At 43.6% G+C, this 14,682-nt stretch overlaps 1 protein-coding gene across 1 annotated transcript in view; it reads right to left on the bottom strand.

Annotated features, from left to right (window-relative positions):
* Window positions 1-3,649: 3,649 nt before the first annotated feature.
* NME9 (NME/NM23 family member 9) overlaps window positions 3,650-14,682 on the bottom strand; it is a 40,125-nt gene continuing 29,092 nt past the window's right edge. Inside the window, exons 12-16 of the mRNA XM_066575694.1 lie at window positions 14,560-14,667; window positions 11,874-12,025; window positions 6,292-6,436; window positions 5,604-5,836; window positions 3,650-3,764 (exon numbers count right to left, since the gene is read on the bottom strand). Of these exons, the coding sequence (XP_066431791.1) occupies window positions 3,730-3,764; window positions 5,604-5,836; window positions 6,292-6,436; window positions 11,874-12,025; window positions 14,560-14,667 (673 nt within the window). The 3' untranslated portion in view covers window positions 3,650-3,729. The remainder of the gene's footprint in view (window positions 3,765-5,603; window positions 5,837-6,291; window positions 6,437-11,873; window positions 12,026-14,559; window positions 14,668-14,682) is intronic.

The following is a 14,682-nucleotide window of genomic DNA, read 5'->3' as shown; positions in this document are numbered from 1 at the left end:
TGATGGAACTCAACATTGTGGAAACATTCGCCAAAATATAACAAATGTATCTGAATTGATTAGAGCTCTATAGATTGTACATACGTGGTGTGAAGTGTTACTAAATAGTTAAGTAACGCTGCATTCACATCTACGTCAGAGGTTCAGTTCAGAGGCTTCGGCGCAGACCTGGCATTGAATGGTAGATTAAAAACTTGAGCATGCAGGATTTTTGCGTCCACTAAAAATGCCAGATAGGTGCAGAACCATTATGAGACGGATCCGTTCATCCAAGGGATTCAGTTTTCCTGCTCCGATAACAGAGCAGGGAAGCGGAATCCATAGCGCAGATGTGAATTTAGCGTAAAGTAGGTTCAACCAATGGCTGTAATTACCTAAAGTTTAGTTTAGAGCGGTTTCATATAGAGTTTTTATGTTAGATGCAGATCAACAGGGAAATGCAAATAATGCATTTTTGATGGAGTTTTTTTCTTTTTTTCATTTGTGTATTTTTTTGTAGATGCTGTAGGATTGGTATTTTTTTTTAAGTGTTTTTTTTTTCTATGTGCAAATTTTTCTATAGGTAAATCATTATACTGCTGTAAAATTTCCATTCTGGCTTCCACATGACTCTTCACCTATCCAGTATATACATAATACCTTATGAAATAATGTTAAAATAAAGGGTGCCTTCCCATGGGCTGTAAACCCTACAGAAATTACAGGTTTTACAAAATACTGCAGATTCAAAACCTGCAGCATGTCTATTTATGCTGGAGATCTATGCTGAGAAATTCAACTGTTGAAGTACAAGGGTTAAATCCTGCAGCAGATCTGCAATAAAAAAACGTGGCCAAATCGGCACCATTTGAGTGTGGAGAAGGTCACTGCAGATTTGGTATATATTGCTGCAAATTTTCCGCTGTGAATACGCCACTTGTGAAGGTGGCCAAAAACTTCTAGGGATTTTTAAAAATAGGACAAAGAACTGCCCACTATGAGAAACTTTTAAAGGACCATTCCGGCAAAAAAACATTTTTTCATCCCTGCCCACCTCACATGAATGTCTGTCACACTCTGGGGTCGGGGGATGGGGGAGGAGGATCTCGACTGCACACTGACGTCACAGTGTGCGCCGAGATCAGCGCAGATAGCAGCGCTGTGTGAATGTCGGCAGGGGAGCCATGGCCCCTGCAGGCATTCACTAATGTGGTGAGCGGCTGATGGTGACGCGTGCCAGCAGGGAGGGCGCTGCGTGCCGCAGGTTCGCCACCACTGCTCTATAGGGTCCTCTGTATTCAGTAATGGTCCTGCATGGTGAGAAATATGGTACGGAGTGTTTCTGACATTCACATTTTTACTAAGCACATACTGGCTTCAGTACCAGCGAACAGAGGACACTGGTAAGTCAGAGAGCTACTAAGTTTTACAAGACACATAAATGGTAATTCAAGGGCTTTGTCACTTTACCCTTTTCATTTTTAGTAGCACTAAATAATACATTGTGCTGCAGTAACAAATACAATGCATGTAGATTTAGCCGCTGTGTATAGTATGGTTGTGCACAGAATACAGATCTTAAGATGCTATATACATCTTAGGCTTCTTCACGAATGCTTTTGGTTAGGGCATATTCACATGGCCAAATTCTTTGGGCCTCATGCTGTCTGTGCATTCCATGTACAGCACACTGCACTTTAATAGAATATGAAGGCATTAAGGTGACCAATTTTTTTTTCCACACAGACCGATGGTCCAGGTGAAAGAAAATTGTAACACGCCCTATTATCTGTTTTGACAGACAAGAAGAGATTGGACAGAACACCGATGAGTTGTAGAGGGGCTTGCAACAAATTTGCAATTACTCTACACCAGGATAGAGTAAATACAAACATTTATTGCAGCCTTCTCCCAGACTAATTTACCCCCACGTTTACCCTTCTCCAATTATTAAGTAGTTTCATCAGGGCAAACGATCATAGTGCCACTTTCCATTAGAGGTGCAGAATACGAAATGAAAGCCGCTCTATGATTGGTTGTAAGAAAGACAGTTGACATAAAGCTGACTCATTAACTGCAGGACACAGAGTGTTGTCAGAGTATTGGTCATGAGACCTGGAATCTGGGAGAACTAGTGCAGAATACTCAGACTGGAAGGAATGAGCAACAGAACAGGTCAGTGATATTGCAATGGTTTTCCTCAAAATATAGAAAAAAAATGCAGAGCTCTTCTTTAAGAGAATATGTATATCTCCTCGTGCAGTGATGGCGAACCTTTTAGAGACTGCGTGCCCAAACTTTAACCCAAAACCCACTTATTTATCACAAAGTGCCAACATGTCAGGGGGCGGGGCTTATCACGACGTATGATTTTTACCTCCGTCATTCTTAAAAGGACAAGGCTGTTTCAAAATAGACTGGGTGCAGATTTTGACTGCTTTTGGATGTGGAAATGCTGTGGAATTTGCCACAGAAATTTCCGCTGAGGACATTCTGCAGCATTTCCACCTCGTGTAAACTTATCACAGCAGTTATAGTGACCCCTCCAAAGCGTCCCCAGCAGTAATATTGACCCCCCAGAGTAGCCCCAGCGGTAAGGGTGCCCCCCCAGAGCAGCCCCAGCAGTAATAGTGACCCCTCCAGAGCGGCTTTAACGGTTATAGTGACCCCCCACAGCGGCCCTAGCGGTAATAGTGACATCCCACAGTGGCCCCCCCAGTAGTAATAGTGACACCGCACAGTAGTCCCAGTGGTAATAGTGACATCCCACTGTGGCCGCAGTAGTAATAATGACATCCAACATCAGCCCAGTAGTAATAGTGACGCCCCACAGCGGTCTCCAGTAGTAATAGTGACACTCCACAGCGGTCTCCAGTAGTAATAGTGACACTCCACAGCGGTCTCCAGTAGTAATAGTGACACCCCACAGCGGTCTCCAGTAGTAATAGTGACGCCCCACAGCGGTCTCCAGTAGTAATAGTGACGCCCCACAGCGGTCTCCAGTAGTAATAGTGACGCCCCACAGCGGTCTCCAGTAGTAATAGTGACGCCCCACAGCGGTCTGCAGTAGTAATAGTGACGCCCCACAGCGGTCTGCAGTAGTAATAGTGACGCCCCACAGCGGTCTGCAGTAGTAATAGTGACGCCCCACAGCGGTCTGCAGTAGTAATAGTGACGCCCCACAGCGGTCTGCAGTAGTAATAGTGACGCCCCACAGCGGTCTCCAGTAGTAATAGTGACGCCCCACAGCGGTCTCCAGTAGTAATAGTGACGCCCCACAGCGGTCTCCAGTAGTAATAGTGACCCCCACTCCTCTGCTCAGCACTGCTGCTGCGACTGATCCCAGGAGCACACTGTGACGTGCTGCCGGACGCCTCCCCTGCTCTCATGGAACCAAGTAGGAGATGTCAGGGGGAGGGGTGAGGAGGATCCCGGCCGCACATTGACGTTACAGTATGCGCCGGGGTCAGCGCCTCTAGCAACGCTGCTGAGCAATTACTGGCAGGGGAGCTGCGGCACCCCTGGCAGTATTTACTAATGTAGTGAGCAGCCGACGGCTGGGTGTGCACACAGGGAAGGCTCTGAGTGCCGGCTCTGGCACGCGTGCCATAGGTTCGCCACCACTGTCCTAGTGTATTGTGCATTCATTTCATTTATTGTGCAATATTCATAATTTTTCAATTTGGTTCCTTTTATTTAAAATGATAGGTTGATAGAGATTCACTACGTCGGAAGTAAACCAGTTTTTGATCAGCTGTTTTCTTGAGAAGGTTCTGCTCCACTTTCTGCAAATAGAATTAATTGGAATTAGCACATAGAATGGACAACTGTTGAGAATTTCATGCATCAAATCAAACAATGTGCAGATACTAGAGATGAGCGAGCATACTCAGTAAGGCGATATACTCGAGAGGGCATCGCCTTTTTCGAGTACCTGCTGGCTCATCCCTGAAGATTCAGGGGGGCCACGGGGGTTGGGGGCAGCGAGGGGGAGCAGGGAGGAGAGTGAGAGAGATCCATCTCTCTCTCTCCCTCCCGATCCTCTCTGCAACCACCCACCCCCGCAGCCCCCCCGAATCTTCAGGGACGAGCCAGCAGGTACTCGAAAAAGGCGATGCTCTCTCGAGTATATCGCCTTACCGAGTATGCTAGCTCATCTCTAGCAGATACCATGTGGGGTGCATACAACTTTTGGATCTCTTGATTTCATTTTGTGGAGTTGGGATGATGAAATTCAGTAATACTCGCATTTCTTTCTTATGCTGTGCATTGTGTGGGATAAATAACTTTATAACTATAGTTAGGGCACTACATATGACAATACCAATTTTATAGTTTCATTATGGCAACACTGTAAAAAATGCAATTATGTTTTGGTGAAAAAAAAAATTCTTGGGCATTTTTAATATATAGGAAAAAGTTTTTTGGTTTTTTTTAGTACATTTATTTGTCCCACCAGGGAATTTGAACATGCAATCATTTGATCACTTAGATATCACACTGTACTACTTATGTAGTGTATCACCTCCATCTGTAATTTTACTTAATGACAGCTAGGCCACTGTACATGGAAGACCCAGAGACTACTATTTGGCCTCCAGCTGTCATGGTAACCATTGGCATCTCATGAGCACAATGTAAAGGGGGGCGATGGTGTGAGGGAGAGGGTGCAATCCACTTAGATCATGCAGTCAGAATTGACTGCAGCATCGAAGGAGTTAAAGCGATAACGTTATTAGTTTCCGATCGCTGCCCAAAGTCATGGTCGTTAGTAACAGCCTTAGGTATCCAGCCTGCGCGCTGTGAACTTCTTCTAAAGCGTCATCGTAAAAAGGGAGTGCTATACAAGTACCACCCTTAATGACTGCTGTAAATCACAATAGTACATTTGTTAGGTAGTTACACAGGTAATGGAAGAAGTGACAGAAATACAGTATACAAACAATGCTGACACTAAAACTCTAGCACCAAGCATCCCCCCCCACCTCATCATATCAACAGATACCCCAAGTGGTCGTTTACATTTTTAAATGGGTTTTCCTGCATTAAGATACAGATGATTTTTTCTCAGGATAGGTAATCAAAATTAGGTGAGCACTGCTGTCATTTCACTTTATACCTAGCACAGTGCCATTCATCTCATAGTGGCTGTGGTTTGTATTGCAGTTCAGTCTCATTCACTTGAATGGGACCGAGCTGCTCTCAGGCCACATGACCAGGGAATGTGATGCTACAGGCCTGAGAAGAGGCCATGACGCTCACCCAAATATCGCAGCCTCTTCAATCAGCTGATTGGCGGGGATCCCAAGTAGTGGACTCCTACTGATCTGATAATAATGACCTTTCCTTAGGATAGGTAATCAATATTAGAGTCTGGGAAAACCCCTTTAAAACCAGCATTGTACATTTTAATTATCCCATGTCATTACCTGCTGTACTTTCACTATTCTCTACTATCTGCAGCATCATTTAATAACATTGCTTCTGTAGAAAGAAAAAAAAGTGATTTTTTTTTTTTCCCCCCCAGAGTTTCGGCTGTAGCTAGTCCAGCAGTAGACTAGTGTAGCGAGTCTATCTCTTTGGGTTAGAAAGGAAGAGATGCAACAGTCTATTTTTCACTTTACCATTGTTTGCTTTCTCCAGCTCAATGTCACCAAATATGAACTTGATTTTTTCCTGGGCCTGATTTAGGTTTGAAGAACCATGGACGGCATTCTGCAGCACACTGTTTGCAAAAAGGCTCCTCAGGGAATCAGGTGATGAGGTCTGCGCTTCAGTTGGGTCTGTAGGGCCCATTAGTGCCCGCCACTCCTGCACTGCGTTCTCTTTACTGAGAATCATCATTAAGCAGGGCCCTCTGAAAGCAAATAAAGAAAAACATGCAATGACAGCAATACACAATGAAATACAAATAATGCAAACCTGAATGAACGGGCTTTTACATAAAATTACAGAATTGCGTCATCTCAACAACTCTTTTCTAAATGCCCTATTAGAGCAAATTGATGTCATATAGGGGATCCCACGCTAGGCCCTCTCCATTTATAGCCAGATAGGGGAGGTGCTAACAAAGACCAGCTATTGCGCTAACAGATCTGGCATCCCATGTATTACGGGGTCGGCCATTTATTTGAACGGACAGCGGTTTCTAAAGCTGAACGGAGAGAGGCCACGTACAGAATGCCCCCTATGTTTATATTAATATTGCACTCCATCACCTCGTAGCCATTGATGATAATAATAATCTTTATTTGTATAGCGCCAACTTATTCCGCAGCGCATTAAAATAAACAATGTTCAGTCTGAGCCCACCTGCACATATAGTTAATAAGCTGATCGAAGAATGGCTTCCCTTTGTGTTCTTTGTAAAATTCTTCAGCCATCTCTTGGCTTAATCGAGTCTCCTTTATTTGAGAGATAGTAAAGCCAGCAGCCTGAATCCTTTCCATGATTTCATCTGCAGAAATATAAAAGTAATGTTGCAAAATTTAAATACTATAGAGACATATGGGGACATAGCTAAAGGCTCATAGGTCCTAGTGCAAAAGTTCAGCTTGAGCCAACTTTTCCCCTGTGCAACTTACCGACATGCCTCAGGAAGATTTTTGCTACTTTGCTGGGTCTCCTAAAGGAGTTTTCTCACTACTTAAAATTGTTTCACAGCTACTTTGTACTTCCAGGTTGCTGCTGACGAGGAACAGTGACTGCGGCAGCCAATCACTTGCCACAAAAATGACCTTCTATAGCCCATGATTGGCTGCAGCAGTCACATGTCCTGGTCAGCTGCAACCAGGAAGTATAGAGTGGCTGTAAAGCAATTTTCGATAGCAGGAAAACCCTTTTAAGGAACCTATTGATGTAGCAGTAGAAGCCAAGGGAATTGCTAAAGGTATTATAAAATCGGAGAGGCACAAGTGCTGCTAAAGTCCCTCCCCCTCCCTTTGCCAGCAGCTCCCATAGGCTTTTATGGGAGCTTCTATTGCCAAGATCAGATGGCAAAGTGAGGGGGAGAGACTAAAGTCTCTAGCGCTAAAGTCTCTCCCCCTGGACGATGGAATTCCGGGCTGTGGCGTGTATATACACTGCAGCCCGGCCGTATGAATGGGCGGGAAAATGGGAGATTTAGCTGCGATCTCTCGTTCATGCAATTTTCATCATGGCCGAAAATTGCAATGCCCGCGTGAAAGAGCCCTGAAAAATGTAATTGTTACCAGCAAGCGAAACCATGTAATCTTGTAGATAGGATACCTTTTAATGGCTAACAAAAATACATGATGTAATAATAGCGAGCTTCCGAACCAACGCAGGGTTCTTCTTCAGGCTTAATGGATTGGATCTGAAGAGGCATGAATATTTATACACACTTATAACATACATACTTATGACAAGGCACAGATATGGATGTGATTGGATCGCACTTAAAAGGAATTCTGCAACAGCAAACAAACTTTTTTTTGTCTAGGCACTGATAGCGGAGTGAAAGTTTTATGGTCCCTGAATTACTGTTGGGGGGTGGGGGGGAATAACACATTGTTTACTGCTAGCATGAGTAAAAAAGTACTAAAGAAAGGTGATTGTTTGCCTTTCTGTCTTGGAAAAACAAACAATCACCCCCTACCGTCAAGGCTGAAAAAAAACCATATGTCCATCTACTGCAGCCCATTATCCTGCAATGTTGAGTCAGAAAAAGGCAAAAACCCCTATGAGGTAAAAGCCAATTTTCCTCATTTTAGGGGAAAAAAATCCTTCCCGACTCCAATATGGCATCAGAGTAACTGGCTGGATTACAGATCGTTCAGAAGTAATCAGTGACTATAACATGTAATATTGTTACACTCAAGAAAGCCATTTTAGTGAGTTGACCATCACCCCGTCCTCAGTTAGAAAGTTCCAGCCTCACTGCTCTTTACAATAAAGACCCCCTTATACGTTGGTGTAGAAACCTTCTTTCCTCTAGACATAGAGGGCGCCCCCTTGTTACAGTCACAGTTCTTGGTACAAATAGGTCATGGGACGAATCTCTGATTAGCGGAATAATTGATTTGTGTTGGGACTGAACCGATTTCAACTCCCATTAAAGTCAATTGAATTAAAAATCGGGTTCACTAATTTGCCCTCCGGAGGGTTCCTAATGAAGTTAAGGACCCTAATTTGCATGGGAAAACAGCCACACTTTGGGGAAACACTGTGCTCTTCACTCATAGTACAGGGATGTCACTGAAAACAAAAGAAGGCCCACATAAGGACAAACAGCACCTTGAGGGTACATTGTGCTCTTAGATATTGATATAAGCTCAGTTCTATATGCGATTAAAAATTGCTAGTGTGCCAATTAATCAGTGGAATCTGCCATGGGGGTGCAAAAGTCAGGTGAAATCCACGCCTGGTTCATTTTTATAGACGTCAGATTACCCCCTTCTCCTGACTGGACTCTATGTCACAGTAAGAGCTGGGAGCTGGCACCTCTGTTTCCCCATTTTCCTGAGTACAGATTGCCTGTAGAGGGCTGACGGCGCACACTCACCCACATCATCTTCCTCTTTGGAGGAAAAAAAATGGTTGGGCAATCAATATTTTGGTCATCTCTCTATGGTTGTTTGGACTGCCTGGGTGACATCCATGACACTGAATGATCAATCAGCTCCTCAGACTGATCCATGTGGATGGCTTCGGAGTGTGCACGGTGTGAAGTAGGGGGGAATGCTCGTGGCCGACTGGTGCAGACGGATTGCTGTGTGCCTGTGACTGGGAGGAAGAGGAGGTGGTAGTAGTTGAGGCATGCGGTGTCCTTTACTCTACGAACGGTTCTGCGTGCTACGGATTTAATGCACAGACAGAACCACTTCTAAAGAATGGCAGTGGAATTCCCTCACCTACTGTAGAACATGGAGCTGTTGCTTCAGTGGTAGCTGCTTGAAGTGCCAACCTGGCCCATCCTCTACCACCTCTATCAACACGTCCCCTACCCTTTGCTTTCTTCAGATTTCCGCTTTATTTATTTTTTTATTTAGTTCTTTTTCTTTGTTTCATTTTTAGTGTAGCTTTATGTAACTTTTCAACTAACTTTGCAGAAAACCACAGGTAGCTGCGTAAAGCCTGCGAATAATTCGTAGAGCTCAGACTTGCAACTTTGAACAACATCTGAGGCCGCGGACACACACTGTGTATATTAGAAGTTTCGCTGTTTGTGGTTTTTGATGGGTATAAACCAAAAAGAACCCCAGACAACCAACTAGGCTGCAATCCCTGGGCAGCATAATATGCGAGAACAGAAGAATACAGAGTATAGCTTGCATCTTTGTGAACGGTCCCTGTTTTGCGCAGCATAATATATTTCACTCCGCCCAATTGCTAGCTGCCTACGGCCAGCAAATAATTCATAATGGCTGGACTCACGACGTTGAACAATGTCTGAGGCTGCTGACATCTGTGGTTTTTGGTTTATATTTACCAAAAACCACAGACATCTAAAGCCTCTCTCACATGACCGTATGGTCACTGCGTATTACACGCACAGTTTTTGCGTGCATAATATGCAGTACCAATCTCCCATAGACTTTAACTGTGCCTCTCACACACAGTATATTACGTGCACACAGAGGCGTAACTTGAAGCTTCTGGGCCCCAATGCAAAACCTGTAATGGGGCTCCCAACTATAATGCTTTATTCATAGTACTTGACTCCCTAAATAGAGAAGAGGCCTTATGGGCCCCCTAAGGCTCCTGGGCCCAGGTCAACTGCATCCCGTGCATCCTCTATAGTTACGCCCCTGCGTGCACATATACGGCATGATAGTATTTGGGGAGTGTCGGAATGCAGCAACTTATTCCCATGTGGCAGAGGCCTAACTGGGCCACGATATGTGACAACAGGAGGCCACAGAGTATAGCTTGCATCTTTGTGAACAGTCACTGTTTTGTGCAGCATAATTTAATTTCCATCACCTCACTGCTAGTTGCGCAAGGCCTGCAAATTCTGAACAATGTCTGAGGACACAAAGAACTGCAATATTCCCCCCGCCAAAGCATAGTTTGTCTGTCTGCTTTGCTGCTATTTACAGTGACTGCAGCAGAAATGCACACTGCAAAGTATCTCTCCCAATGCACAGACCAAGTTTTGTATAAGCATATAGACGCGATGCAGCTTCTTTCTCTGCTCCCTCCTATACAATCCCATTTAAGTTCTCTGCTTGTATACAAGTTTTCACTCCAGCAGCATTATTTCTTCTGCAGAATATCTTCCTAAGAACAGACCACGTTTTACAGTACATAGGTATATGAATGTGATGCAGCTTCTTTCTCTGGTCCTGCCAATACAAACCCATTTAACTTTGCTGTTGGTATGCAAGTTTTGACAGCAGCAGCAATATATCTTCTGCAGAAAATCTGTCCCTAAAAACGGACTATGTATTTGGGTATAGAAAGGCGATTCAGTTTCTCTGTCCTGTGCTCATCTGCAAAATGGCCACTGGTTACACTGTCCATGTTGTATATGCAGGCATCCAATGACACAGCTGTCCATATGCAAGACAGAAGACACGTTTGGTGACATCATCAAGACACCCTGGCTGCTGATTGGCTGCACTCTAACCTATGTAGCAGGCATTTAGGGAAATTTGTTTTTCCCCAAAAATCAGGTCAGACTTACCCAATCCGATTTGGCAAATATCAGGACAATTTTTCTGCCTGGATGATCAAGGTGAGCAACGCTAGTTATTATTTCACCCCCTAGTCATCTTTTTCTAAACTAAATAACCCAATTTTGATAACCTCTCTGGGTATTGTAGTCCGCCCATTCCATTTATTACTTTAGTTGACCTCCTTTAAACCTGCTCAAGGTGACCAGTGATTTGTAAAAAGGAAGAACAATGTTCTTGTCAAGTGCCTCTATATCTCTTTTGATGCACCCCATAATCCTTGTAGTTTTCACCCAGCACTTCCTGATCAGGGGTTCAAAATCCCTGCCTCCAGGAAGCACTGGCTCTGATTGGTTCTCGAGCACCGCAGCTCAGCCAATTAGAGACGGCACTCGATGAACCAATCACAGCCATCGCATTGAATGGCTGTGATTGGTTCATTGAGCGCTGGCTCCGATTAGCTGAGCTGCAGAGCTCGAAAACCAATCAGAGCCAGCACTTCCTTGAGGTGGGAATTTTGAACACCTGACCAGGAAGCGCTGGGTGAAAACTACAATTAATTCTGCCAGAGCTGCAGAGGAGACGTGCGACGGAGCTGGACAACGCCTGTTAGGTGGTGTGTTTTTTGTGGATTCAGCTATGGCTTATTTTAGGGCTATTACAGTAGGATTTCGTACTATAAAAGTTGCATCGCATGAAAAATGCGTTTTTTGTGCGATGCAACAGAAAAGAAGACTCCATAGGGAAACATGGGCTACAAAGCATAGCATATCACAGCAATATTTAGTAATCAGCAATTTTTTTTCCAGCAATGTAGTAGCCTACGAAACATTGCCAATGTGAAGGAACCCGTTGGAAAGCATGGGCTTCACATACAGGCATCTTGTAGAGCTGTCGCATCACGAGAAACATCACATGATTTTGCCGCCCCTGTGTGAAAGCGGCCTTATTCAAGACCAGTAAAATATCTTTGTGTCTTCTATTGTAGGAATGCAATTAGATATATCCCTGATTATCTAAGTAGAGCTACAGAATTAGTTCTTTCTATGTAATAACTAGCGGAATCAGTGTTAGCATTTGCTTTACCAATTTAGCTTTATCATTTTGTTATGAGCTACATTCTACAAACCTTAATGCACAATATTTGGGTGCGATTCTCCCATAAAAAAGTAGATGTATGAAGGCTGTTGATAAAAAAATTATAGTATGTGAGACATTTCTAGCATAGCAACTTTAATACAGCTTACTGTTTCTTACCTCTATGTTCTTCCAACGCATCTGGTTTAATAGTTGCGAAGGTGTGCTCTACAGGAAAAAAGAAGTTTATCTCATTTTCTGCCTCAGCAGAGTTTAAGCTTCCATGCAGTTGGTTGATTGTAGTTTCTTTGGGAGTAAACCGAGCCCGCAAGCTAAAAGCAGATAGGTAAATGAAATAGCATTAGGCCACTTTCACACAGAAGTATTTTGGTTAGCATTTTGCATCAGTAATTGAAAGCTAAAAATCAGGAGTTGATCTAAAACTTGGAAAAAGAGAAAAGGCCCTTTTACACGCAACAATTATCGCTCAAAATTCTTAAAATCCATTGTTTAGCCACTGAGAGATAAAGCAAACAGATTTATCTTTCAATAGACTGCAGCTGTTATCTCCACTGCATGTTTACACTGGCTTGGAGGAGAATAATGCAATCTGCGGACAGTCACGAGAGAACAAAGGAATATGCTGGCAGCTGTTTGCACAGTTGGGTGTGTTTAGACACATGCTGGGCTCTGCAAATAACTCTTGCAGGCCCTTTTACATTCAAATGAATATAAGGTGTTAATGTCCATTAACACTTTATGCAAATAAATTGCTAAATCTTTCAGTTGTTTGAAAGATTATCTTTGCATGTAAAAGGGTCTTAAATCTTTTCATTGTAGTTTTTAGATGTAGGTTTCATTCTTAGTTTTTGCTTATTAATACGGACGCAAAACTCTGAACAAAATACTGCCATATGAAAGCAAAGCTAAAAGTTGCTGCACAGTCCTGAAATGAGAGGATTCCAATTTTTTTTAAAAGCTGCAGTATCATTGTTTTCTGTTTGACAAAAGACATGCATATGGATGAACTGCTTTAAGGCCTCATGTCCACTTGAAAAATACAATCCGCGCAGAATCTGATTTGGATTCCACGCGGATTTGCTTTAAATGGTATTTTTTTTGCATGCAGATATCCATACACATTGCTATCACATTGCTTAGCCGAGTATCTCCCTGCTCGTCTCTAAAGATTCGGGGGCCGGCGCAGGTGACAGGTGAGTTGCGGCGGGGAGTGGGGGGGAGAGAGGGAGAGAGAGATCTCCCCTCCGTTCCTCCCCGCTCTCCCCCGCCGGCCCCTGAATCTTTAGAGACGAGCGGGGAGATACTCGTCTAAGGCACTACTCGCTCGAGTAATGTGCCTTAGCGAGTATACTCGCTCATCTCCAATAGAGACCTAAGTAGCCTGGAAAGCTTGCATATATAATATAACTGGTTAGCCAATAAAGGTATCACCTCTGTACTACTTTTGACTTTTTTATACAAGGATATTACCATCACATAGGTTTTTCTGTTTAACACAATTCCACACTATTTTTGTTCTACCTTTTATCGTCATCTTTTTAACCTGAGGGCAGCACAAGATAGCGACAGACACGCTAATTGCAGGGTTATGTCTGGTGTTTGGATCTGTGCAGGAATTTGGGAGATACTTTCACTTTATCAGCAGCTGTACATGCATGGAGAACTACAAGTAGTCCTGGATATTCATGAGCTGCAGGCTAGCTCCTCCCACTATGCCCTCCAGTCACCTACTGTCTGCCTATTACTGTGCATAGACAGAGAGCTGCTGATCAGTGGCTGGAGGGCAGGGTGGGTGTGGCTAGTCTGCAGCTCATGAATATGCAGGACTACTTCTGTGTCTGGCTGCTAATAGGAAAATGCAAGTTTCTCAAAAACTACTAGACAGATACACAGACATATCATTGCAATCGGTGTGACAGGGACTACCTTATGGTGCTCTCAATGAGCACTGCAAAAAGATGGTGACAGAAAAAGTTCCAGTTCATAACTACTGCTATTTAATAAAAAAAAAAAAAAATTAACTTTTAAGCGATATTCCCATCTCCGATATTTTTGGCATATCCAAAAGTTATGCCATAAGTGTCTGATAGATAGAGAGGTCACCACTGGAACCCGCACCTTTCTTCAGAACGGTTACCTTCTGGTAACAGGTCCTCAAGCTGCCTCATGCAGTCAGTGACTGAAGACAGAGATAGCCAGGATTACGGAAAGAGTCGGGCCTACGCTGTTTCCACAACTTACAAAATAAGTGAGAATCACATATCAGACATTTACGCTGTAGATATGTCATAAATTTCTAAGATGTGAAATAAACTTACAAGAACTTATTATAAAACTACAAAAAGGACACATACTCTAAATATTGATAATTCCCTAATTTAATATGATCAGAATAGATTCTGTAGCAATTATTCTGATAATACTGTTCCTTGCCAATGGCTAAAACTCTGCTAGCAGACTCAAGGATACCTCGTTGTGTTATTTGGACTCGCCTATTGATTCTACTAGAGATGAGCGAGTAGAGCCTTAGCCGAGTATCTCCCCGCTCGTCTCTAAAGATTCGGGGGCCGGCGGGGGAGAGCGGGGAGGAACGGAGGGGAGATCTCTCTCTCCCTCTCTCCCCCCCGCTCACTGCCGCAACTCACCTGTCACCCGCGCCGGCAGCCGAATCTTTAGAGACGAGCGGAGAGATACTTGGCTAAGGCTCTACTCGCTCGAGTAGTTAGTCTTAGCGAGTATACTCGCTCATCTCTAGATTCTACCCTAAATAAATCAAGAGATGAAGTCAGATGTCATGTATGTTACTGTACAGAAGAATGAATATTGAGCCAAACCTTTTACTAACCTATCTGGTGCTTCGTTCAATGCTTTAGTAAGGTCAGCAGGGCCTAACAAATTCCTCCATTGTGTAACGGCATGATCCTTTACAAGCGCTAGGGCTAGAATGGGGCCACTAACAGAACAATAA

The sequence above is a fragment of the Eleutherodactylus coqui genome, chromosome 8 (genome assembly GCF_035609145.1).
Source record: "Eleutherodactylus coqui strain aEleCoq1 chromosome 8, aEleCoq1.hap1, whole genome shotgun sequence".
NCBI lineage: Eukaryota > Metazoa > Chordata > Amphibia > Anura > Eleutherodactylidae > Eleutherodactylus > Eleutherodactylus coqui.
Note: the sequence above shows the minus strand (reverse complement) of the source record. Positions and strands in the feature narration are given on the sequence as shown.